Raw genomic sequence first — 25,664 nt, forward strand, 5'->3', positions numbered from 1 at the left:
TAACTGACAGCACCTTATATATATATTTCTCATCAGCTACAGGTAGCTTAAACAATGGCAATATTTTCTTTTCAATGACATGATGAAAGGGGAAATGTTTTTCAGGTAACAACACTATGATTTAACATAGCATTATTAACACTACATCATATGTAATAAACATCAGATCATATACTTTCATACAAAAGTTAAAACTGTCAACATGTTGACTCCTTACATTTCTGATAATGGAGAAAAACGATTAAATGGTACACAATATTACAATGATTAAAGGCTGGAAAGTCAGATAGATTTAGATTTTAATCCCTGAACTACCACTGGCTTATCAGGGGAAGAGGGTCTTTTCATTTCTTTAGTCTTCTTTTTCTTTAAAAAAAAAAAAAAAAAAAAAGATTTATTTATGTATAGTATTTTGTCTGCATGTATACCTGCATGCCAGAAGAGGGCACCAGATCTCATTATAGATGGTTGTGAGTCACCATGTGGTTGCTGGGAATTGAACTGGGGACCTCTGGAAGAGCAGCCAGTACTCTTAACTCCTGAGCCTTCTCTCCAGCCCTAGTCTTTTATCTTAATTTCACACTCCTGTCATTTCTTCAACTCTATCTCAATGTAAATGTAAAGGTAATTTTATAATCTTAATATTTTATGCCTTCAAAATAAAAGGTGAACAGATTCAGAGAAGTATGTACTACACAACCAAGAAAAACAGGTTGACTAGGAGACTAATTGTCATGGTGACTTTAAAACATTAAAGGAATGAAACTAGATGAACTATAAAAGTAAGCAATTTCACCAAAAAAAAAAGGAAATCCAAAAGGAACATTAAGAGCACTGGCTGTTCTCAGGGAGCCTGCTTGGTTCCCAGCATCCACATGGCAGTGCCCAACTATCTACTGCTTCAGGGACACAACACCCTCTTCTTGTCTCTGCAGGCACCAGACACACACGTTACACATACATATATGCAAGCAAACATCCAGATAATAAAAATAAAGAAATCTTCAAAAGGAATTATAACCATTATATATAATTATTTAAAACTTAGTTCACTAAGTTCAGCATTCTCAGTGTTTTAGGAGTGGGCTGTGAAGTGTAGGAAGAGGAAAAGGGAAGAAAATGATAGTAGTTCTACAGCTTTTAGTTTTTCAATAATCACAAAGCAAAACCTATTAAGTTAAAAAAAAAAACTATAAAAATGCGCTGGGCGGTGGTGGCGCACGCCTGTAATCCCAGCACTTGGGAGGCAGAGGCAGGTGGATCTCTGTGAGTTCGAGGCCAGCCTGGTCTACAGAGCTAGTCCAGGACAGGCTCCAAAGCTACAAAGAAACCTTGTCTCCAGAAAAAAAAAAATATATAAAAATGCTCTTAAGTATGTTGACTCTAACTAGGGTTATCACAAAACTGTAAGGATAGGCCTGTGGCTCAGTGGTACATACAGTGATTGTCTGGAATTTAAAATCCTGGACGTGATTCGTAGTATCACCAAACAAATTAACAAAAGCAATAACAAAAATCCTCTAAAAACAGACAACGAAGCTCTTTAAAATATAAAGAAATGGCAATACTAATAATTTGCAAAAGATAGCAATAATCTGTTAAGTATAAAGTCATAAGAGCTAAAGCTATAAGCCCACTTTTTTTTATAAGACAGTTTTATTAAGGATATGCAGGGTTAAAATAAAGTGGCATGGGTTTAGACTCCAATTCCCACACAACTATGAGTTGCACAAGAGGAAATAATACTGTTGTTCTTCCAATGCCTGGAATAAAATCATGCTTGGCCTGAAATCGGGGTTCAAATATTTCTCTTCTACTTAACATCAACTTTTCAAGCCAAAGAAAGAAATATAACCATCCTACTTTTAGAGTGGTTTATTATGTAGTTATTCCAATAGTTATCTGTATATTTCCTAACTCTAAAAAATAATTCAAAAAAAATTCAGATACTTCTCTTCAGTCACTGTATATAGTTTTTTTTGGTTTTTATTCTAAAACATTACTAAAAGCATACATGAATAAAAGAAAAAACTTTTCAATATAACTATCTGCCTTATTTCCTGCTCACTGCTGTCTATCAGTAGATCAGGTTTTTCTCTAGGTGTAACTGTTAATGAGTTCTTCCAAGATCATGCTGTTGCTGTAGCTTCTCAAATAAGCCTCCAAGTACACAGGTGATAACACTTCTTGCTATAGTACAATCTATTGATCTCTAGAGTAATTTGCTTTCTCCTTCTCCTCCTCCTCCTCTTGGGTAATTTTATAGCTTGGGACAATATATGTTGTGCTGCAAGCAATGTAACTGTTTCATTTAGTAACCTTTAATAACTAGAATACATCACAAAACCTAGCAAACCTATATCACCTTGTTCTTTCTTTCTTTCTTTCTTTCTTCCTTTCTTTCTTTCTTTCTTTCTTTCTTTCTTTCTTTCTTTCTTTCTTTCTTTCTTTCTTTTCTTTCTTTCTTTTTCTTTTTCTTTTTTTTTTTTTTTTGTTTTGTTTTTTGAGACAGGGTTTCTCTGTGTAGTTTTGGTGCCTGTCCTGGATCTTGCTCTGTAGAACAGGCTGGCCTTGAACTCACAGGGATCCGCCTAGCTCTGCCTTCCCGAGTGCTGGGATTAAAGGTGTGCACCACTATAGCCTGGATTATATCACACATTTCTCTGACATTAATTTACAAACTTCTCCCTCATACAAGAACTACCACTCACTGGCTCATGAATTCCAGTCTTAATGTTCCTAACACTATCCAGAAGAGCTCATTTCCATTACTGTTCATGGCTAATGACACAGCAGCGCTATCCTCTTGATAAATGAAAAGGAAAAAAGATTTTCTGAAGCTTCAGTAGGGAAAAAGATAAATTCTTATTCTTTCAAATCTGGGACATCTTTAGTGCTATTATATAATTTTAATACAACTGTCTTATATGTCTTATGTAAAGTTTTCTTCAGATCACCTTATAATTTTAACTTTCTTTTATAAAAACAAAGGAAATGTTCTACAATGACCGAAAATTAAATTCTAGCATACTATGTACTTCACAACTGCAATCTGCAAAGCCCTAATGAAATCAAGTATATCTCAAGTTCCAATATCCACATAAATAAAACTGTGTTGTAGTCTATACTTAGCAATAACATAAGCCTTCTTATACCTTATGTTTTAACTAAAATAAGAGAAAAACTTGTCCTTCTACAAGAGATAACATTTTTATTCCAACTGTTCCTACTGATTTTTTTCCATATTGAAATAACTAAGCCTAAATGAAGAGCAACTCACAAATGAAGTGTCAACTATGACAGTTGAGCCCAACTCCATGCCCACAGCTCCACAAAGTTCTCCAGCATTATCAAATATTCTTTTTAACTAGGTTTAGACCATTTATATACAGCACTGTGAGCTTATTTTCATCAACTCTACACAAATATTTTAGCAAGGTACTTTCAACTGCCTACAACTACTTCCAAACATTCTTGAATGTCCAGGGAAAAAATAACTTACTGTCTCGGAGTGTTTCCCAAGCCCATTGATCATTCTTGAAGAAAAGATGACGTTTGATTTCCTCTACACCATTTCTGCCCAATCTCACTTCTCTAAATGGAAAGGGAAGGAGAAAAGTAATTAATCATTTAAGATAGTATTACAACCTGTACAGATTTCTTTGTGACAGAACACCAAACCTGAACAGATCTGTCACCTTAAAAATTTACTATCAGGCAGGGTGTGGTGGAGCACACCTTTAATATTGGCAAAAGCAAATGGATCTCTGAGTTAGAGGCCAGCCTGGACTATAAAGTGAGTCCCAAGACAGTCATGACTACACAGAGAAACCCTGTCTTGAAAAACCAAAATCTATTATGAGCAAAATTTTCAGAAAATAAAGAGCAGATTGATATTAAAGAAATATTTTGAAAGGAAAAAATATATAAAAGTATAGACTCATTCCTACTTTCTATTTTTAATGAAAACTCAGATGAGTAGATTTAGATGACAAGGCAAACACAATGACTTTTCTTGTGTAAACAATTTTAATTCATATCAAATTCTACCAAAGATCCTAGAAACACATTTTAAATTTTAATTTCCCCTCAATTTTTTAAAACTGTTCAGTATTTTTAATCCATTAAAGCCTGAGGATGGCAAAGCAAGGCGTAGGGAATCTGACTACATTCTGAGAGTCCCTGCAGAGGAAGGAGGAACACAAGCTCAAGGCTAACTGGAGCTACTCGAGACTGCATTCCAGTGGCATAGCACTTAAGAGTGTACAATGTCTTGGGCTCAGTATGCGGTAAACAGTCACCCACATATGAAAATGAACAGGGAACAAATCCACAAGCATCACTAGCCCCTCTCTGGAGAGCATGATGAACTAAAGTTGGCAGTCAACAGAAGTGAAAAGAGAGTCTAGTGCCCCATGTTTTGCAGCAGAGCTTAATTGTAATACCATCAATTCCAAATTTTTCAAAAGTTAAAAACATTGTTTTATATGTGTAACACTTTGTTAGCAGCTTTCACTGACTCTTTCTCAGGCTGGATTCTCTGGTTCACAGTACTTATCTCACTGTAATTATCACTGCATGATGTTTGTCTATTTTCTTCCAAGAGAACATGAGGGGAGACAGATGCCATGTAACTTGCTAATTTCTATATGACTAGCACCAAACATACAACACAAGACAGTTACTTACATTAAAATGTAAATATATGAACTGTGCCTTTCAAGCTCTAAAGGACATATTGAAGATAAATTAATTTTAATTAAAGTAAACATAAAATTGTACTAGGCTTCTGCTGCTACTTAAATTAGCAATATACAATCAACATTAAATGTAATCTTATAAAGTCATTTGACTCTGTTTTGCGCATTTAAAAGAATTAAATCCACGTTCTTATACAAGTACTCCATTGAACTAAATCCCTCACTTTCCCTGTCCCATATCTTAAGTCCTAGGTTCAATTCCCAGTACTGCAAACATATATATTACAGTAAACTTCAAATGTGTATGAAATGTTACGTTTTCTTGTTTCAAAAACACATACATTTATAAACACTGTAGCAGCTGAAAAACACAACAGCCATAACAATATTTATTTTATAAGAAATGTACTCATTTTAATACTGTATCACCAAATCAAAACTGGAATAAATTGAAGGTGTGTCATCATTTTTATATAACTAAGGGGAATATGCTTTCCATTAGTGCAAATCAGTGATGAAAGATGCACACACATTTCCGAGGTTTTAATGTATAAAGAAAAAAAAATCTAGCTGGGCATGGTGTCATGTAACTTTAACCCAACACTCAGAAGGCAGAGGCAGGTGGATTTTTTTGAGTCTGAGGCTAGTCTAGTCTACAAAGTGAGTTTCAGGACAGCCAGGGCTGTGTGGGAAAAGGGGGAGTGGGGGGGGGAGGAGACAGAGAGAGAGAGAGAGGTGGGGGGGGAATCCAAGATTTAATAATTATCAGTCTGATAATCAAGTTAAAATACAACAAAAGAAAAAAAGTTATCTGGCTATCAGCTGACCGCTTATATGCACTAAGCTGACAGCCAGAAAAGATATCAGAATATCCTAAACTTTCATCAGGCTTCATTATCATAAATAATTTTCAAGATCTCAGCTTTTATATTCTAATAGTTCACACAAAAGAGATTAAGTATGAGCCTCAAAAACTGAGAGGCAGATTAGAGTACCTTAGAATGTAAAGAAGTGTATAAACTAATGAGATGATTCAGCAAGAAAAAGTACATGCTGTGCAAGGCTCACAACCTGGCTTTGAGAGGAGGGTACCAGCACACATAACAACAACAAAAGGACACTCAATGTCAAAATTATTTACCTGTCGGTAAGGAAGGCACAAATAAGATTTTTTGCTTCTTTTGATATGTCATTATCATCAGGGAAAGTAAGTGAATTTTTATGGTTCATTATTTTACTGTAAGTCCCAACCAAAGAATCTGCATAAAAAGGTGTATCACCTGAAAGAAACCAACAGGAAAATTGAAAACCAAAGAAATACTTTTGTAAAAATATGTATTTTAAAGAAAGAATCAGTTACCTGGTTAATAAATAACAATAATAAAAAAAAAACAATAAATATTTGTTAAACTAAAAGCACACACTTAATATAGAAAAGTTAACACATCACAAAATTAGCCTCTAGAAACAGCTTTTAAAACACAGACAAGGCGTTCCATTTAATCAGCACTCAGGCAGAGCAGCGATCTTGTGATTCAGCAGCCTGGCTACCAATGAGTTCAGAAAGCGCAAAGCTACACAGAAAACCTGTTTGAAAAAAAAAAAAAAAAAAATAAAATAAAAAAATAAAAAAAATAAAACACAGACAAAATACATTAGGGACCATGTTTATTTCATACAAATGAATGCTGCTTAATATAACATTTTATGAGAGAAGCCAAGCAGTGAGTTTCGGATGAAAAACCCAAGATGCTTAAAGCCTCAGCAGTTAAGAACACTTGCTGCTCTTACACAGGACACAGGATCAATTCCCCACCTTCAGCTGGACTGCGCAAACACCAGGCATACACATGGTACACAGACAAATGTGCAGATAAAATATCACACATAGAATCTTAAAATACACAAACATATACATACACCCCTCCTTTACTCACCTACAAGCATTTCATATAAAAATACCCCAACTGACCACCAGTCACACTCTCGTCCATAATAGCCATCACCGCCTTGAGATTTTAACACTTCAGGTGAAATATAATCAGGTGTTCCAACTGCTGTATCACATCGTACCATACCTTCCTAAAAGGAGCAGCAAGCCTGGATTAGGATTTAACTGTTTTCAATTTAATATAACCAAAAAAGAACTGAGTTATATAATATCATACAAAAATTTAACACATTATTCTCAATAGCTAGGAAACAGTAACTCAAATTTTTGTTTTGTTTTATAACACTCACTAGATGCCACCATTTCTTATTCTTCTAACTGCCAATACAATAACTGTATATTAATTGCAGGCTGGAGAGATGGCTCAGAGTTTAAGAGCACTGACTGATTTTCCAAAGGTTCTGAGTTTAATTCCCAGCAACCACATGGTGGCTCACAACCATCTATAATGAGATCTGGTGCCCTCTTCTGGCATGCAGACATATATACAAACAGAACACTGTATACATAATAAATAAATAAATCTTTAAAAAAAATAACTGTATATTAATTGCAGAGACCAAATCAAGGCAAAGAGATTGAAGGGATTATATAACAAAGCATTTTACAGCATAGAAACACTGATTTCATTGTTTTTTAACCAAAACATCTGACTGATACAACTTTGCTAGAACTGTGATAAAAATATGCAAAAGCAAACTGTAGAGATATGAAATTGAGCAGCATGTGTAAGGCAAAGGGCTTGAAGGTGTTAACATGGAGTAACTACTGGGTCTGTGTTTTAATGCCTTCCACCAAAATTATTTATTTTTACTTATTTAATTAATGCAACTGAATTAAAACTAAATGTTAACACAGTAGTTCTTATGTAGTTTTTCCTTTTAATCAATATCTTTCAAAATGATAACTGTACATTTCTAACTACTCTGATGTAAAATTAAAAATATATAAACCATTACAACCAAAAAAAAGTGGCGTATTTCCTCCTTTAGCTGTATGTATATACAAATAGTGAACATGAGTTTCTTATAACAACTCACTTTTAAAATGAACCACAAAATCTTGTATATGTTAAGAGAAAGCAACTAAGTATTCATAAAATATTTCTGAAACATTTGAAATCCATTTTTATGAAAGTCTTAATTTTAACATTTAGTGGCATTTACACTAATTCCATTTGTAGCTACCATGAAAGGTTTAGTAAATCTGGCAATCTACATTTATCCCAATAGAGAAGGAAAAATAAACCACTGACAAGTTACTAATATGACACTGTAACCACGGTATCAAGAACAACAAACATGGTCCTGTTGATTCTGGACAAATCCAGATACAGTTAGTGAATTCTTAACAGCATTTTCTAAAGAAATACTATCTTGAATTAGAAAACAAAATTAGAATTTAAAAATTAACCTTATTCATCTTCATACAAGTACCAAAATCTGCTAACTTCAAATGTCCAGACTTATCCAGCAGCATGTTATCAGGCTTTACATCTCTGAGGGAGGGAAAACAATCAAACAACAGAGTATTGCTGAAACAGATCAGACACTGATAAAGGCTATGAAGCAGTTACAAAGTCCCCTTAACCTACTCGAGACAACCTAAATCTGCATTTGCTCCTAATCCATACCTAGAGACTCAAGTGCATCAAAACATTCCTTTATATATTGTTTTGGTTTTTGTTGTGTTTTTTGTTTTTTTTTTTTTAAAGCAGAGTTTGATTTTTTTTTTTCCCCTTTTTTTGGATTTTTGAGACAGGGTCTCTCTGTGTTTGATTCTTATAAGAAAATCAGTAACTTCAGAGATTAAGCACAAACTACATATCACCTAGACATAAAAGTCAAATGAAACATTGTTTGCCTAGGGAAGACATTTTCTTCAGTGGCACTGCCACTGGCAAGTCCTTATGTTCCAGAAAATAACCCTTCAACCACACTCCTGTAAATGACCCAAATTAAAGTCATAGGGAGGTAAAAAAATATTAAAGTACAAGGGAGATTGATTGGGCACAGGAAGATCAGTAGGAGCAGGACATACAGGTAATGGGTGATGAATATGGTAAAAATACATTATATACAGAAGTAAAAACATAACAAATCTATTATGTATAATATGACAATAAAAATTAAAATAAAGTAATGCTCATCACATAACTTGGAAACTACTTTATAATTTTTATCTTTTAATATATTATATAAAAGCTATAAAATTAGATTAACATTATTAAAGAATATATTTACAGCAAGATTAAGCTAAACATGCTAGAATTCTAACATGCTACCTGTGTCACAGGAAAGTAAACTAGTCAGGCTGGGAGTAGGAAATATTAATCAAGTGATGTTTAAGTTCTCTTTCACTACTCCTTTCAAAAAATAAGAAACTGAAAACATTATCTTTACCTATGAATAAAACCCATGGAATGAATTGCATCCAATGCAAGAACTACTTCTGCAGTATAGAATCTTGCCCATTTTTCAGGCACGTCATAGTTGCTCATCAAGTTTACAAGGTCTCCACCAGGCATATATTCCATCACCATGTAGAGATATCGGTCATCTTGGAATGCATAAAAAAGCTACAAATTAAAAGAAAATAATTAAAATTATTTTTGCAACGTTTTATTTTCATATAAAACCTAACAAAAATACTACTATAATACGGAAGTAAATGGCTGCAGTGTAGGATAGCTCTAAGTGCAGGCTAATTCTTAGGGCAAGCATACACACCACAAGCACACCAAAGAGCTATAAACTGAATATTCCAAAGAGGCAATGGGAGCCACTTCACAGCTCTTTATACTTCCTCTTAACTTTTTACACTGAAAGGTTTCTATTTATAATAGTTTCAACAAGGACAAACTTAAGCAAAGAAATACTGTACTTCTAGTTTTTTACATGCACACAAGAAGTTTACTGTTAACTTTAAAATGAACATTAGAACTCTCAGGTCTCATGAACTGGGCTTTGGCTTCACTGCTGTGTATTAGTTGCTTGGTTCTGGAAAGCTGCTTAACCTCCATGTTTCTGACTGACCATAATCTCTTCTACAAGGGTATAAGAAACTAAATTGCTTTTACTTGCAAACCTGTTGTTCAACCAGCATCTGAATGCCTGATAGCTGAAAATGTTTAACAAATTTCTAATGAACAAAATAATCATAACCTCTAACTTGAAGTGCAAGTAACAACAATTGTCTTTCTGGACTGTTAGAAGATTAAATCATTAGCAAGAAACTGTCAAAAATATCAGGCATAAATCTATTGTGTGTTCAGAGCTGAAGTAAAAAAAAAAAAAAAAAAATCAAGCAATTTTTAAGTAAACACTAGTTTAGAACAAAATTAAAAGCAAACCCCAGGGTAAAAACCATCAGACTTACATAGATGTCTTAAAGACTTCACATTTCACTTTCTCAACAGTGTTTAATTATTTTAGTCATAGGCTTGCTTTAATTGATTTTACTTATTTATATGTTTCTTATGTGCTGTGTGTGTGTGTGTGTGCGTGCGTGCGTGCGTGTGTGTGTGTGTGTGTGTGTGTGTGTGTGTGTGTGTTGGATTCACATTAGGTATGCTAAGGTGAGAGCACAATATTGGTGATCTTCCTCTATCACTCTGTGCTATGGGACGGTCTATATGTCAAATTGCTCTGATTGTCATAATAAAACACTGGTTGGCAGTGGAGGCAGGAGTAGGTGGAAGGAGGAGGAGAATTCTGGAAGCAGAAGGCTGAGGCAGAGAGACACTGCAGTCGCGCATGAAGCAGATGTGAAGATGCGGTAAGCACAACGTGCAAGTATAGATTATAAATGATTAATTAAGCTATAAAACAGTTAGCAAGAACTGCCATACAGTTTATAAGTGATATCTTGATTTTTTTTTATTGTGACTCTTAACTGGAATGATTGTATCTTGAACCTGGAGAGCTCCACAACTCTGCCTTGTAGCATTGAGATGGGGATTCTCACTGAACTGGAAGCCTGCAGTTTCATCCAAGCTGGCCAGCCAACAAGTTCTGTTTGTATCTGCCTGTTTCTGTCCCCCTAGTGCTGGGTTACAGGCGCACAATGCTACATCCAAGCTTTTTTTTTTTTTTTTTTTTTTTAATGTGTACAGATTCGGCCTATAATTATGCCTGTGCACAAAGTGCATGCCAAGTATCTATGGAGGCCAAAAAAAGGAATCAGATTCCTTGGAACTAGCATCACAGATGGTTGTGAGCTTCCATGTGGGTGTATGGAATTAAACCTGGTTCTTCTAAAAGATCAGCCAGTAGTGCTCTTAACTGCTGACATGGGTGCTAGGGATTTAAACTTAGGTTTTCAAGCTCTCAAGAACAAATGCTTTTATCTCCCGAGCAGTCTATCCAACTCTACTTATATTAATTTAAAAACTGAACAGGGACAGACGGGCTCAGATGGTAAAGCACTTGCCATTACAAACACAAGAACCTGAGTTTGATCCCTAGAATCCATGTAAAAATGCAGGGTATACTGGCATTCACTTGTAATCTCAGTGCTGGAGAGATAAAGACAGGATAGCTGGGACTTGCTGGCCAGTCAGTATTAATTAATTGGTGCACTCTACACCAATGAAAGATCCTGTCTCAAAGGAAGTAGGCAAATAGCACTAGTTCTCATCCTGCCTCAACAAAGGCACATGCACCTGCACACATGTAGAGTACATGCCCACATATCATTAAATTAAAAGCAACTAAATTTAGGAGTAAGGATAAGAAATGAAGTATCATTTCATGACTACCTCAGACTAAATGTATAATTTCTCACTTGAGCACCATAATTAAAGAAGCATTGTTATTCTGGTGACAGCTTACCTTATTTACATACAATGTAATAAGTAAGATAAAACCGAAGATATCTAAACTGCAAATTGAACAATTATGACATAAATATTTTAATCTTTAAAAGAAATAATACTAAACATCCATTTTTTAACAGTTATCAACCAAAGGCAGTACTGTCTTCCCACTCTTGTTCCCCACTAATACCATCAAGGGATATTCAACAATATCTAAATGCATTTTTAGTTGTCGTAACTGGTATATTCTGGATTGAGGATAGGGATGTTGTCAAACATCATAAACACACTAGTAATTGGATAACTGTGGTGGTTTGAGTAAGAATGCCTCCTATGGCTCATGTATTCTGAACAGGTGGTCCTCAGCTGATAACCATTTGGAGTGGCTTAGGATCCGTGGCCTTGTTAGAAGAAGTACACCACTGAAGCAGGCTTTAAAAATTTAACTGCCCCCATCATTTCCAGTTTGCTCAAATCTGCTTCATGTCTACAGTCTGAGGTATGAGCTCTCACCTTTCTGCTCCAGCCACCATGCCCACTTGCTGCCATGCCTTATCAACATGATGTGATGGACTCATCCCTCAGGAATCATAAGCCCAAATAAACCCTTCCTTCTATGAGTTGCTTTAGTCATGGTGTTTTATCACAGAAACAGAATAACTAATGTAACGGTTCTTCATAATAAAGAATTATCTAGGGTCAAGTATGGTGGCACATGCCTTTAATGACCAGTTTGACGCTGGGCTTACTTATATATAGTTTCAGGCCACCAATGTTACATAGTAAGACCTTACCTCAAAAACAATAGAAAAGGGGCAAAAATATTATCTGGCACACAAAATTAGTAATACTGAAGCCAAGCAACTCTGATACTCACAGGTGACAAAAAAAAGGAGACAAATTTAAAATGTGGGGGCTAAAGAGATGTTTCAGTGGTTATGAGCACTTGTTGCTCTTGCAGAGGACATGGGTTTGGTCCCCAGCACCCACATGGTGGCTCACAACCATCTGGCCTCTACTGGCTCCTATAAGCCTGTGGTGCACATATATACACTCAGACACACACATGTACACAAAATAGACAATATTTTCCAAATCTTTTAATTCCAATCATTAGAATGCTTATTTAGAATAGTCTTTAATAGATATTGTAAGTAAATAACAAAATATGTTAGGAATTTGGAAATGGTCTAGCTTAGTTTAAAAAGACTTCAAAATTAAAGATAAAAAGCAATGGAGGTGCCTTAGTTGAAGCAAAGGAAAAAAAATCAGAATAATTTAGTGGGGTTTGAGTCCATGACTTTACTTCACAATTAAAATAATTAGGCAGGTGTGACATGTACATCTCAGCACTCAGGAAGTACAGGCAGGAGGCTCAGAGTTCAAAGCCATCCTCAGCTACATAGGAAGTGTGAGGCCTCACATAATATCCTGGTTGAATCAAAAAAAAAATCTTAAAGACAGTTTCATATTTATAAGCAAAGGAATTATGTATGGCCCATGAACTTTAAATAACTTGTCCAAAGGCAGTCAATACTACGAGGACTTATGTATTTCTTTTGGAGATAGGGCCTTGCCTGAACTCCAACCCTCCTGCCTCTGCCTCTAGTCCTGTGGCCACGGCTGTGCTATACCATGCTGATATTAGGGTATATGTTCCCTGATACTAAAAAATTAAGGCCAACACAAGATTATTTGGTGGCTTAATGAAACTCAATCTTCTACTTTCCCTATTCTTTTACTTCAATAAAAGAGACATTTACATGACTAGGCAGTTAAAAAAGAGTAAAAGGACCTCTTGTTTACACACACATACACACACACACACACACACAATCATTACTAAAGTTAAAGTAGAAATACTTTCCTTAAATCACAGATTAAATTCTATTAAAAAAATTATTTTGTTCTGACCTTTCTAAAAATAAATCAGCAAAATTAAACTTTATGCCTTCAAAAATAATGATATATTAAACAATTTTATAACCACCAATAAATTATTACTGTTCCAAAAAACAAATTTCTCAGATATATTTTTTAAAAACCAGTACAGCATTAAGAAAACAGGATCAAAACCATACCTGAACAACCCAAGGACTATTGGCAAAAGCCATAATGTCCCTTTCTTCCCAGAAAAAAGCTGAATCAGATCTCTTAATCATTTCAAATTTGCTGAGAAGCTTCATAGCATATACCTTCCTGGTGGATTTATGCCTTACCTTTAAAATTGAAAACAAACCGTTGGTTAACATTTAAAGCTCAATGTTTCACTGAACAATTTAAAACATGACTTTAATACTTACTAAATAATGTGGCCATTTTTGTTTCTTTGCTTCTGCTTACTTACCCCAACTAGTGTCAAAACTTTTAATTACCAGAAGCAATACTATAAAAAATAAATAAATAAATCTTCTACTCCCTAAACTTCCCATAGCCTAGCCCACCATGTATGTTGCTCTGTTCATAAAACTTCATTCCACAGAATTCTAGATAGGAGTTTCCTGTGAGACATGAAAAGTTCATTGAAATGCTAAAGGAAAAGACCTCCCTACCACTTCCAGATCTGACCCAAGGTTATCATCCCTTAGGCAAAAATGCCAGATCCATTTAAAAAAAAAAAAAAAAAAGATTTTATGAAAACAATTATTTTTCCAAATATTATGTTAAACAGGCAAGTAAGTATTTTGTTTTTCACTTTAAAAAAAATTGTTTTTAGAAATTCTGAGTAACCTACCAATTGAACTTCTCCAAATGCACCTCTGCCGATCACTTTCACTACCTCATAATCTTCAGCTTTCATCCGTAAATCTCTAATTTTATTTATCGTGTCTTTATCTGTATGAAAAATATAATTATGTCACTAAAGCATTATAATGAACACTACTTACTTTACAATCAAACTACTGAAAAGCACAGTGAAAAGACAACAACACATTACAAATAAAGGCTGGGGTGGATCCGGATCTGTGGTGAAGTGCTTGCCTCATGAGGCTCTGTGTTTAGCCTCAGCACTCGATCCCTCCAAATAATTGATATATGTAAAATTTGAAGTTATAAAACAGAAAATTATTTAATATGCTAAGAATTGTTTCAAATAAATTCTGCAATGATTCCACTATCATATCAAAAGTTCTTATAAAAATCTAATGACATTGTTTTAAACACAAAAACTGCTGTGCTTTTTTTCAGACAGTATCTCATGCATCCAAAGTTTATGCAGTTTTGGAGGTCAAACCCAGGGCTCTGTTTATGCTAGGCAAGTATATTTTACCAACTGGGCTACATTCCCAAGTTGAATATAAATGCTACATTAAAAATAATAGTTTTAATTTATTTTAGGTAAATAACAGATTTGATTTAGAAAATATAGGTAGATGTTTTACATCAACAAACTAAAACTTCATTTATCAAGTCATTATGATGATCCTGTAAAAAAGATACAAATTCAATATATCAAAGACATATGTACTAAAGAATTAAAATTAAATTTCTAGCTGGCAATCTTTGTACGTATAGCATTAATCTGAAGCTAGACTTTAAAACATGCAGTGAGGATCACTGAAATTATTTATATAAACCTGTCATGCTACAGATGACAATAATTTAGAAATCCCCACTGGAAAGACTGTCTAGCTCCTAATTTGGTCATAGACTAAAATAGGGCTATTTTAATCCATATGGGTAAACACTGGTATGAGATTGCATGGAAAAGCTTCACATTTAAATGTTGTCCATACACATAAAAAATTATTAAAGTTCTAGTTTCTAATAAAGGTCGCTATAATATTCTTGTCTTTCTGTTAAAATATATGTTCAAACTTAAATACTGGTGTAAGTTATGACCAACAGACACATGTAATGTTAACAAATTTCTATACAAGGATAAATATATTTATCAACTTTCTAAGTCACAGTACTGGAAAACAATAGTATAGAGAGAGACAATATTCAACCTAAAGTTCTAAAGTAAGCACTAGAGATATGGAAAGGTAACTGGTAACACTGTTACTATTTTTAAAGGGTCAAATGCTAGTGCTAATGAAACAACCAAAAATCTAATTCAAAACAGTATAAAAGAGATAAGCCTGCCTTGCAGAGAGAGGATTAGAAAAACTTTCTAGAGACAATGACACCTGAAACACATTTGAAATGAAAAGTAGTTGTTAGCCATGTTAGATTATGAAGACAGAATATTTAAGTGATGGAACGGTGAAATAGTGTACACAAGGGTTGGAGAGATGGCTCAGAGATTAAGAGCACTGGCTGTTCTTCCAGAGGTCCTGAGTTCAATTCACAGCAACCACATGGTGGCTCACAACCATCTGTAATGAGATCTGGTGCCCTATTCCAGCCTGCAGGGATGCAGGCAGAACACTGCATGCATAATTAATAAATAAATAATAAGCAAACAAATATTTTTTTAAAAAAAGAAATAGTGTACACAAGGGTTCTGTTGCTAGACTAGTATGTTTTTGGTAAAGTGGCAGAAGAGGCTAGAGAGCTCCAATCTGGTTAAGGAGCCTGAACTTTGCCTGTAAGTCAGTAGTTAGAAATTATTATTTGCTGGGTGTAGTGACACACATCTTTAATAGCACTCCAGAGGCAGAGACAGGAAGATCTATGTGAGTTCAAGGCCACCTAGTCTACACAGTGAGCTCTAGGCCAGCCAAAACAAGGAAAAAGAAAAAGAAAACAAGCAAGCAAGCAAGCAACAAAAAAAGAAAATAAGAAACTATCACTTAATAATAGGAAGTTTCTGTTTTGTTTTGTTTTGTTTTGTTTTTCCTAGAGTACAGGTTTAGGCAGCTCAATATATAAAAATCAAGGCACAATATAAAAACTACTAGCATGGGTTGGAAGCTGTAAAAAGAAACTCAAGCAAATAAGCATAATCAAACCTATACTTTAGCTCAACTACCCTGAAGAATGTTAAAGATAAATTCAGTAAAAATAAGCCTGGAGTGGGGAGAGTTTTAATAGCATTTTAACATTCCACATAAGAAATAAGAAAGTCCTAAGCTGGGGTAGTGTTTTAGGATGGCCAGTGACACTTGAAAAAGTATCCCAGACTCTAGTTATAAAAGGTTTAGAACCTTAAAAAAGGTTGCAAAATTCTTTAGAAAGATGGCAGACAAAACATTTGAAATCAATAGGTTCTCCTAGTGCCTTGACATTTGTCTTGTCCTAGCACAGGCTTGCATGCTACCAAGTGTGAAGGTTTGCTGGCCAACAGTTTTGAGTCAAACTCAGTTTTCTATGGGCCTGGCTACCCTAGATCACTTCACCAAGGTTTCAATCTAGAACTAATAAGCACAGACTTCAACAATAAAGTCCAACCTGCAGAGTTCAGTTTTCCAGTTGGGTGGGTAACACCTTATCTCAGGATTTTAAAACTCAACAAAGCACTCCTTGGTCAAGGGGTGCCATTTATGATTCTTTGTAAGTAAATAATAGTACACACAATAGAAAATTTTTTCCAAACCTATTTTACATGACTGGATTTTACTAGATCTGTAAACTCTATCAACAGGAAACTTAGGCTTGATCTTCACTGAAATTACCCTAACAGTCAAGGAAAAAAACAGTATGATAGTTCCATTTATTTTACATGGCACAAGAGCTTCCTATTTTTATTTATTATTTTTTGGGGGCAAATGGGGGTTTAGACAGGGTCTCACTGGCTGTCTTGGAACTATTGTAGACCAGGCTGGCCTCAAACTCACAGATCCACCTGCCTCTGCCTCCCAAGTGCTGGGATTAAAGGTGTGCACCACTACCTCTAGCCCTTCCTAACTTTAATTTTGTTTTCTAACATAGTAGTATAGTAACAACCCAAGATAAATTACTCCTTCTTACACTATTAGTCATTTACCCTCCTCTTTACATATACTCTTTGGAGGCTCTATAGTTATATTATGCTAACATAGAACATCCGAAAACATGACTATTCCTTACCATTACCATCATATGATCAGATTTATAACAATCACAATTAACATCCAAACACCAAGATTAGATATAAACAAGCAGAAAAGACATTAAGGATTAGATGAGCACGGTGATTTTCCCCCCTACTATCATTTCATAGTAGCATTAAGAAAAACAGAGGTGGGGCTGAACAGCATCTTATAATGAAGACACACTTATAAAGGAAGCAGATCTGAGGATCAGATATGCTTATACATATACCATATGTAAGAAAGGCATTCACTCCTAGCCACTAAGTAGAAGATACTATTCTTAAAGATGGGAAGAAATAGGATCCCCAGTATAGACAGTCCATGCTCTACAGCAGTGGTTCTCAACCTTCCTAATGCTTTAATACAGTTCTTTATGTTGTGCTGACCCCCAACCATAAAATTACTTTCATTGCTACTTCATATCTGTAATTTTGCTACTGCTATGAACCCTAATGTAAATATCTGTGTTTTCCCATGGCCTTGGGGGAGGGGGTAACCCCTGTGAAAGGGTGGTTCAATTCCCAAAGGGGTAACGAAACACAGGTTGAGAACTACTGTTCTCGAGAGAAGAGAAATAAGTAAGCAATTATGTTCATTTCCTTTTATAATGAATATTAAAATATTAAATATTAAAGTGCTCTGGTTCTCTGTAACTATTGCTGTCCTCTGAGTTGGGAGTATTAGTATTCAGTCTGATATCACAGTCTGATAATATCACAATCTGGTAATAGCACAGCTATTCTGCCAACTGCACAATAAAATGTTTTACCATCTAACTTGATAAAATAACCCTGATAAAGGATGACAAAAGATTATTTTACTGTTTATTATCAAGCAAAACCCATGCACAAATATCACAAGACAAATGGGGAATCTGAATGGAGTCACTAGCTATCTCTTGTATTTGGTCACAGCTTGCTCCTCACTTGAAAGGACCTTGCACTCCGGTGTTCTGCCTTTTCTTTCAGTCATATCTATCCCCAATGAAAACCCCGCTTCTTGAACCAAAATGCTCCTCTCAATTGGCTAGCAGACTGGTGACAGATTCCCAAAACATAACCCATATTTCAACATGCCTCAAAAGGAAATTTAAAGTACATTGTTTTCCTATTCTTGTTTGAACACAACAGGTATGTACTAAAACAAAAGGTAAAACATTTGATACATGTGGCACTCAAAATACAACTTGTAATTATATCAGTATGCTTTACACTACACTGCATAAGCAATGAAATGGTCATGTATGGGGTCTGTTACAACTATTCAACTGAACCACTATAGCACAAAAGCAGCCATAAATGAGGTATTAAAAACTGAGGATGGTGCTGGGTGCCGTAGAGCATGCCTTTAATCTCAGCACCCAGGAGGCAGAAGAAGGTGAATTTCTGAGTTCAAGACCACTTTGGTCTACACAGAGAAATCCTGTCTCGAAAAACAAAAGAAAACAAACAAAAAAACTGAGCATGACAATGTCCCAATAAAGCTGTTACTTATAGACACTGAAATCTAGATTTCATCACTTCATATCATGATATATTATTCCTCTAACTTTTCCAATTATTAAAAATGTAAATATTACCATTAGCTTGGGCTTTAAGGAAACCAGGTTCTCATCTGAGGGCACACACAATCTCTCACTGTAAATAAGATGGCTGTAAATCTACTGACTCTCAGATCACTTAGACAATTTTTTTAGTTTACTGATTTCTCCAATATTGTTTTAATTCTTTAAAGGCTTAGATGATCACTCTCTTACACGTATCTTGCATTCTTCTGTTGCACTTAGTTTGGCAAAACCAGAATTCTATTTAAATACAACTCTCATTTATTCTGTTCCCACTTATGCAGCTTAGTGTCTAAATAAACATAAAACCATGTTTCTTATTTAAATCATAATCACACATAGCAAGCTAGCTTTAATTCTATTTGTCAATCATGTATTTCCAAATGTACTTTCAATATACATTCTAATGTCTAATATTCTCCCACTCTACAATATAGCATATGGACTGGCTAGTTTTATGTAAACTTGACATAAGCTTGAATCATTTGAAAAGTAGGAAATTCAAGTGAGAAATGTCTCCACCAAACTGGCCTTTAAACAAGCAAGCCTGTGGGGTATGTTCTTTTATTTTTTAAGTGATTTATTTTTATTTAATATGCATTGTTTTGTCTGCATGCATGTCCATATGAGGGTGTTGGGTCCCCTGGAACTGGAGCCATAGACAGCCATGAAACACTATGTGGGTGCTGGGAATTGAACCAAGGTCCTCTGGAAGCGCAGCCAATGCTCTTAACCACCAAGCCATCTCTCCAGCCCCAGGGCATTTTCTTGATTGATGATTGATATGGGAGGGTCCAGTTCAATGTGTGTGCTGCCACCCTCTGGGCTGGATGTCCTAGGTGATATGAGAAAGCAGGCTGTGCAATCCAGGAAACAGTCCTCCTCCACTGCCTCTGCATCAATTCCTGCTTCCAGGTTCTTGCCCTGAGTTCCTTCAGTGACAGACTGCGATATGGAACCGTAAGTTGAAATAAACCCTTTCCTTCGATGTTGTTTTTGGTCTTGATGTTTTGGACTTAACACAACAATAGAAATCCTAAGACATTATATTTCAGTTTCGTGTCATTTCTTTTACATCACCTACAAACATTCCACTGACTTTCACTCACACTGAATATTCTTACTGATTACTAAGCTGAAACAAATGAAGCACTCACAGAACTGCCAGGTTACCACCACATGTATGCTGAATTAAATTATATATTCACTTTCTAGCAATGTAGACAAACTTGATTTCTTCACCTTTAATGACACAATATTCCTATCTTAACTCAATCCCTGGAAGTCATTGTCCAGTAAGTGTCCCCTCTTTCTCCTAAGCATTTTACCTCTAAGCTCTTTCCTCACTACATAGTCTAAGATGGCCCCAAATTCAGGGTTCCCAATTGCAAGACTACAGGAAAGGCCTCCACATCTGGCCATGAACAAGCTTTTCAATTTGCAAATAATTATGAATTTTATAATGCAAAGTCTTTGTGATATTCCTAATAGTTTACAATCCATACATATTCATGATTACTATTTCACTCTGCTGCCCATGTCTTTACTCATTCTCAAATAAACAACTAGGACTGTGACTCCTAACTCATGTGACTAAATCCATAAGAGACTGTCAAACTACATGGACCAATGGAATAGATGACCCAGAAATAAATTCACAACCACAGCCACGGTGACCTAGTATTTGACACATACCAAAAACAAACACTAGAAAAGAAACTGCCTTTCAACAAGTGAAACTAGGAAAACTGGTACACACATACAAAACAATTTGAATTATAGGCTTTCTTTATTGAGATAAACAAGTTTCTTTCACGAGGTATTTATGAGTATGAATTTTTATTCACTGTTTTCTGTATCTACTAAAATATGCATTTCCCTTATTAATATGTTAGTATGTTAAAGTACATTGATTTTTTTTGTACTACTGGTAGAAGCCCTCACTTGTGATTTTTACACATTAATATGTATGATTTGTTAAAATGTGTTTCATTAATATTACTCTTCTTGCATTTTTCTTTAATATTTCAAGTAAGCTATAAAAATTTAATTTTAAACTTAAAAGGTCACTTGACTTCATTTATTTCTATCCTAGTAAAGTTTCCATTTGTAAAATGTAATACATAGACATTCTTAATATTACAAAAGCAACATAGTAGAAATACACTGGATGTTGTAGCTCACACATGGACTGCTAAGCTTTCAGGAGGGTGAGACAGGGCATTGTTAGGAGTTCAAGGTTAGCTCGGGCTGCAGTGTGAGACAAACAAAATAGAAAACGAGAGCAGATTAAAAAAGTTTTGTTTCCCCAACGTTATCTACTTATCAAAATCATACTCTACCTCCACCTCTACACTAATGATCAACCCATCCTTTGTCTACCACCAAGTAACAAGTAGTCCATCTTTGTTATTTCACTAAGTATCAAGTACAGGGATGAACAAATATTAACTAGTAATATAATGGTTCATTTCCTTTAGTAGTGTTCAAGATATTAGCAAAAATTTTACACTTGAAATTTCCAATTCAAAAAGATGGGTATGTAGCTCAATGGTAGAATACTTGGTTCATTTTTTCATTACTAGGGAAAATGATTCCCAATCAGAATTTGGTACCAAATTCCAAGATAAAATTAAAACTGATTTTTTTTTTAAAAGAAAAATCTGGTAATTAAAACTCTACTGTGTAGAAATAATAAGAAATTACAACGAAGAAAAAATACAACTATTTTGTATTCTGTTATAATGGAACAGAAATAAATGGGGTGGGAAAAATTTTATAATCTACTTCTTACTAATTCTTTAAATTTCAAACTATTTTAACTTAATCATATTTTTAAATAATTTCAAAACCTAAAGTTTTAGAAAAGAACATCTAAAACATATAAAAGCACATATAAAACAGCTGTCATAAAAAAACTCTTATGATGGGTTGTCCTATGTAACCAATTTTTACCTGCAGGTTTCCAAATGTAGCAACTAATTCTTTTATAAACAAAGAGAGGGATCCAATATATTAAATGTATTAAATATTTAAACATATTTAACTGTATTTAATGTATTATATATTTAAATGTATTAAAACTTGAATATGTATATACATGCATTTTAAAAAATATATACTTATTTTAGCTACTGACTTTTCATCCCCTTTTCCACAAATTACTCTGTAGACTTTCTTGATAGGCACCTAAATTAGCTTCTAAAGTTTCACTCACAAAGGCCTTGTTTTAGTGCAGCAGGTAGTGTCAGTCTCTGTACTAAGATTACACAGGATTCACTGATGAGGCAGTAAGAATTCAACAAAAGAGGAAGAGGGCTAAATAATCTGATTCACAGTTACATGCACAGTAACATTAAACTCTACAGAAACGTACTTACATCTGCTTAGAAAGTTGTCGATATTTTTGTTTTTTCTTAAGGCAGGAAAGTCCAAATCATAAACCAAAGCATCCAATCCATCCTAAAAGAATAAACAGTGTTAGCACATCAGAATACTTTCTGGTTTTAATATTTAATGCCCTCTCTTCAATTCATCTTGTGCTCATTTAACACCCTTTATAAGGTTACATAAGTAGTATGGAAGATAAAAGTTCTATTTTTTGTATTTCATATACTTTTTTTTTTTTTACTTTCTAATCTTCCAGTCAGTGGAGCAGGAAAATTACCAGATTGATTGCATGTGGTTATTTATGATTCATATACTCTCTTTACAAGGATTTGGAATTTTACATTCCACTTACCTTTACTACTAAATTTACCTTCATTTCACAGGTGTTCAGCAAAAACCTACATTTGTGACTATAAATGTTTTGCAGAGTAATAGCTAAATAGTATTTAATGAAGCATAAAATTTAAAATAAATCACTCATAATCACACATGAAGCTGTACATATATTTAATTATAAAAACATCAAGTGTTCACAGAGCTCACTTTCTCTCTTTAAAGCACCTTTTAGGACAACAAACAGGAAATGACAAATAGGAGTCTTTTGCTTTTCAAAACTAGACATTTACATACATAAGCAAATGCTGGGCAATGTGGAGTACACGCAATCCATACAAGCAAGAGGAACTTTGGACTGAGACTATATCTTTATATATAATATAGCAGAAGGCATATTCATTCAGGTAATCCTAAAATGTCTTCATTACAAAGAGTTGCTCTTCTGTCAATGTGTTTTATGTACTGATCAGTACTACAGGGAACAATGATTTTGGATCATCCTAGAGTGATGAATTCCAGCTAGGTCACAGTATTTTCAAGCTTAAAAAAAAAAAATCACACAATTACATTCCAAAGAAAAACACACTTGTACATACATGTTATTGAGAAGACAAATCCCATAACCTTTTTTAGCCTGTGTTTTTTCTACTGTAAAATGAGAACTAGTAGCTATTTATATATCTAAGTCATATCAGGTTTGTGAAACTAAGATAAGCATGTGAAGCACTGAATATTCCCACTTTTATTATGTCTATAGTTTGTCTCCCTATTTCTAGGAATAACAAAGTACATAAAAATATTAACAGTAAACTCAGGTCAAGTTGTTAAAATCTTCCCTAATGCAGGACTTCTATCTGCCTTTTGTGTGACCACTGAGCTTGGTAATGTACTTATTAATGAAAATCTGGCCACCTCTACTAGCTCCATCTGGCCACTAGATGTTTGGACCTACCACCAAATATTTTAATTCTATGGTAAGATAGGCTGATCTATGTTTTTCAGTGCCACTCACAGGCAAAACTCAAGCTGTTTTAAGTCAAAGAAATAAAAGTGATGGAAAGATATTCTAGAGTAATCAAAGCATACACCAACTAAGGCTAAGGGAAGTTAAGACACTAGAGTAAAGAAAAGGGGTTCAGGTTTCTACTTTGATATAGCAGAAAAGCTGGACAATACAAGCAAAAAGTAGGGCAAGAAATCCTCCAAAGTTCTATAAAATGAAGACTATGGGGCTGCAGAGAAAGATCAGTGGTTAAGACCAACTGTTGCTCTTCCAGAAGACCTGTTTTTTCGATTCTTAGCACCCATATCAGGTCTGTTACTCCAGTCTCAGGGGTCCTGATACCATCTTCTGGCCTCTGAAGCAACCTATACACCCATGCTGCACATACACATAAATAAAAATAAATTAAAAATTTAAAAATAAGAATGAATTCTGAATTTCTTAAAGGCCCTATTTTAATTTATAAATCAGTCTCCTCTTACGCAGAGAAATTGTAGAAGGAAAAAAAAACAACAAAACTTCTTGTCTCTCAAGAGTTCAGAAGTAGAGAAAAAAGTAAATATAAAATATCTACCAACTATTTTAAGTAGGGACTATATTAACAAAAAGGACTGTCTAATTCTGGAGGCTTTAAGGAAGGGAAATATGAGAAGTGACTTATGGTGATATTTTATTTGTACTGAAATGTAATTTTAATTTTATGTTAATAAAGTTGCCCTGGGGTCAGAGCTATTAGAGCCATAGCAAGAGCGTGGTGGTTAGAAGAGCTAGGTAGATTTCTGTGTGTTCAGGGATACAGCCAGTATTGGAGACATACGCCTTTAAGACCTGGAGGGCGGTACTTACAGGCAGTGATGAGGCAGTCATGTGGTTGGGTTTACAACCAATGAGAAGGCAGAACAGAAAGACTATTTAAACACAGACAAACAGGAAGTAGCTCTCTCTCGGGGAAGTTAGGAGCACTGCAGGAGGTAAGATTTTATCTCTGAGCTCTGACTCTCGGCTTTCTCTCTTTTACATTGCTCTGTGTTTTTTATTTTAAAAAGACGATTGGATACATCTACAGTGACTCGTAAAGATAAAACCTAGCAGGAGTAAGATGAATTCAGGGTAAAGCAAGGAAGAAAAGCAAGGAATTAGAGAAAAGAGAGTGCTCCTGACTGGAAAGGTAAGACAGATGTGGAGGAGGTGAAAAATGGGCTAGGGAACATTAAAGAATGACACACCAGGCTAGGAATTAGGGTGTTTATCTTCAAATACCCATTTGGAAACAAGAGTTTATTTAAGAGGAAGGAGAGTGGCATAAGATATCTTTAATTTATTAAAGTCTTGCAATAAAATAAGATGATAAGCCAGGCGGTGGTGGCGCACATCTTTAATCCCAGCACTTTGGAGGCAGACCAGGTGGATCTCTGAGTTCGATGTCAGCTTGGTCTACAGAGTGAGTTCCAGGACAGCTAGAGCTACACAGAGAAACCCTGTAGCATGAATCTTAACAGGTCTTATTAATGAAATCAAACCTGAAGCCAGATATTGTGGTAAATGCTGGAAGATCAGAGAAGCAGAACAAGCCACAGCCACCTCACCTTGCCAATTCCTCAGTTGATCCTGCTTCCTCAGACTGGAAGCCTCTGAGCTCTTATCCAGAATGAATCCCAGCTGAACTGTGCTGCTCAAAGCCTAAAAGGTTAACAAGCCAAAAGCTTCTAGTTTCCGTTCCTCACGCCTTATATACCTTTCTGCTTTCTGCCATCACTCTTTGGGAATAAAGACTCACTTTCTGGGATTAAATGCTTTGCTGTATCCTTGAACACACAGAGATCCAGGTAGATCTCTGCCTCTGGAATGCTAGGATTAAAGGCGTGTGCTACCACTGCCTAACCTCTATGTTTAATAATGTGGCTGTTCTGTTCTCTGACCCCAGATAAATTTATTAGCATGAAC

At 35.0% G+C, this 25,664-nt stretch overlaps 1 protein-coding gene across 1 annotated transcript in view; it reads right to left on the reverse strand.

Annotated features, from left to right (window-relative positions):
* Nucleotides 1-25,664, reverse strand: part of Rock1 (Rho associated coiled-coil containing protein kinase 1) — a 117,554-nt gene that overhangs the window by 60,507 nt on the left and 31,383 nt on the right. The window contains exons 2-9 of the mRNA XM_028876703.2: nucleotides 22,372-22,453; nucleotides 14,202-14,302; nucleotides 13,549-13,686; nucleotides 9,054-9,229; nucleotides 8,065-8,149; nucleotides 6,638-6,782; nucleotides 5,842-5,980; nucleotides 3,503-3,594 (exon numbers count right to left, since the gene is read on the reverse strand). Coding sequence (XP_028732536.1) covers nucleotides 3,503-3,594; nucleotides 5,842-5,980; nucleotides 6,638-6,782; nucleotides 8,065-8,149; nucleotides 9,054-9,229; nucleotides 13,549-13,686; nucleotides 14,202-14,302; nucleotides 22,372-22,453 — 958 coding nt within the window. The remainder of the gene's footprint in view (nucleotides 1-3,502; nucleotides 3,595-5,841; nucleotides 5,981-6,637; nucleotides 6,783-8,064; nucleotides 8,150-9,053; nucleotides 9,230-13,548; nucleotides 13,687-14,201; nucleotides 14,303-22,371; nucleotides 22,454-25,664) is intronic.

Source organism: Peromyscus leucopus, chromosome 19, assembly GCF_004664715.2.
Source record: "Peromyscus leucopus breed LL Stock chromosome 19, UCI_PerLeu_2.1, whole genome shotgun sequence".
In the NCBI taxonomy this organism is placed as follows: domain Eukaryota; kingdom Metazoa; phylum Chordata; class Mammalia; order Rodentia; family Cricetidae; genus Peromyscus; species Peromyscus leucopus.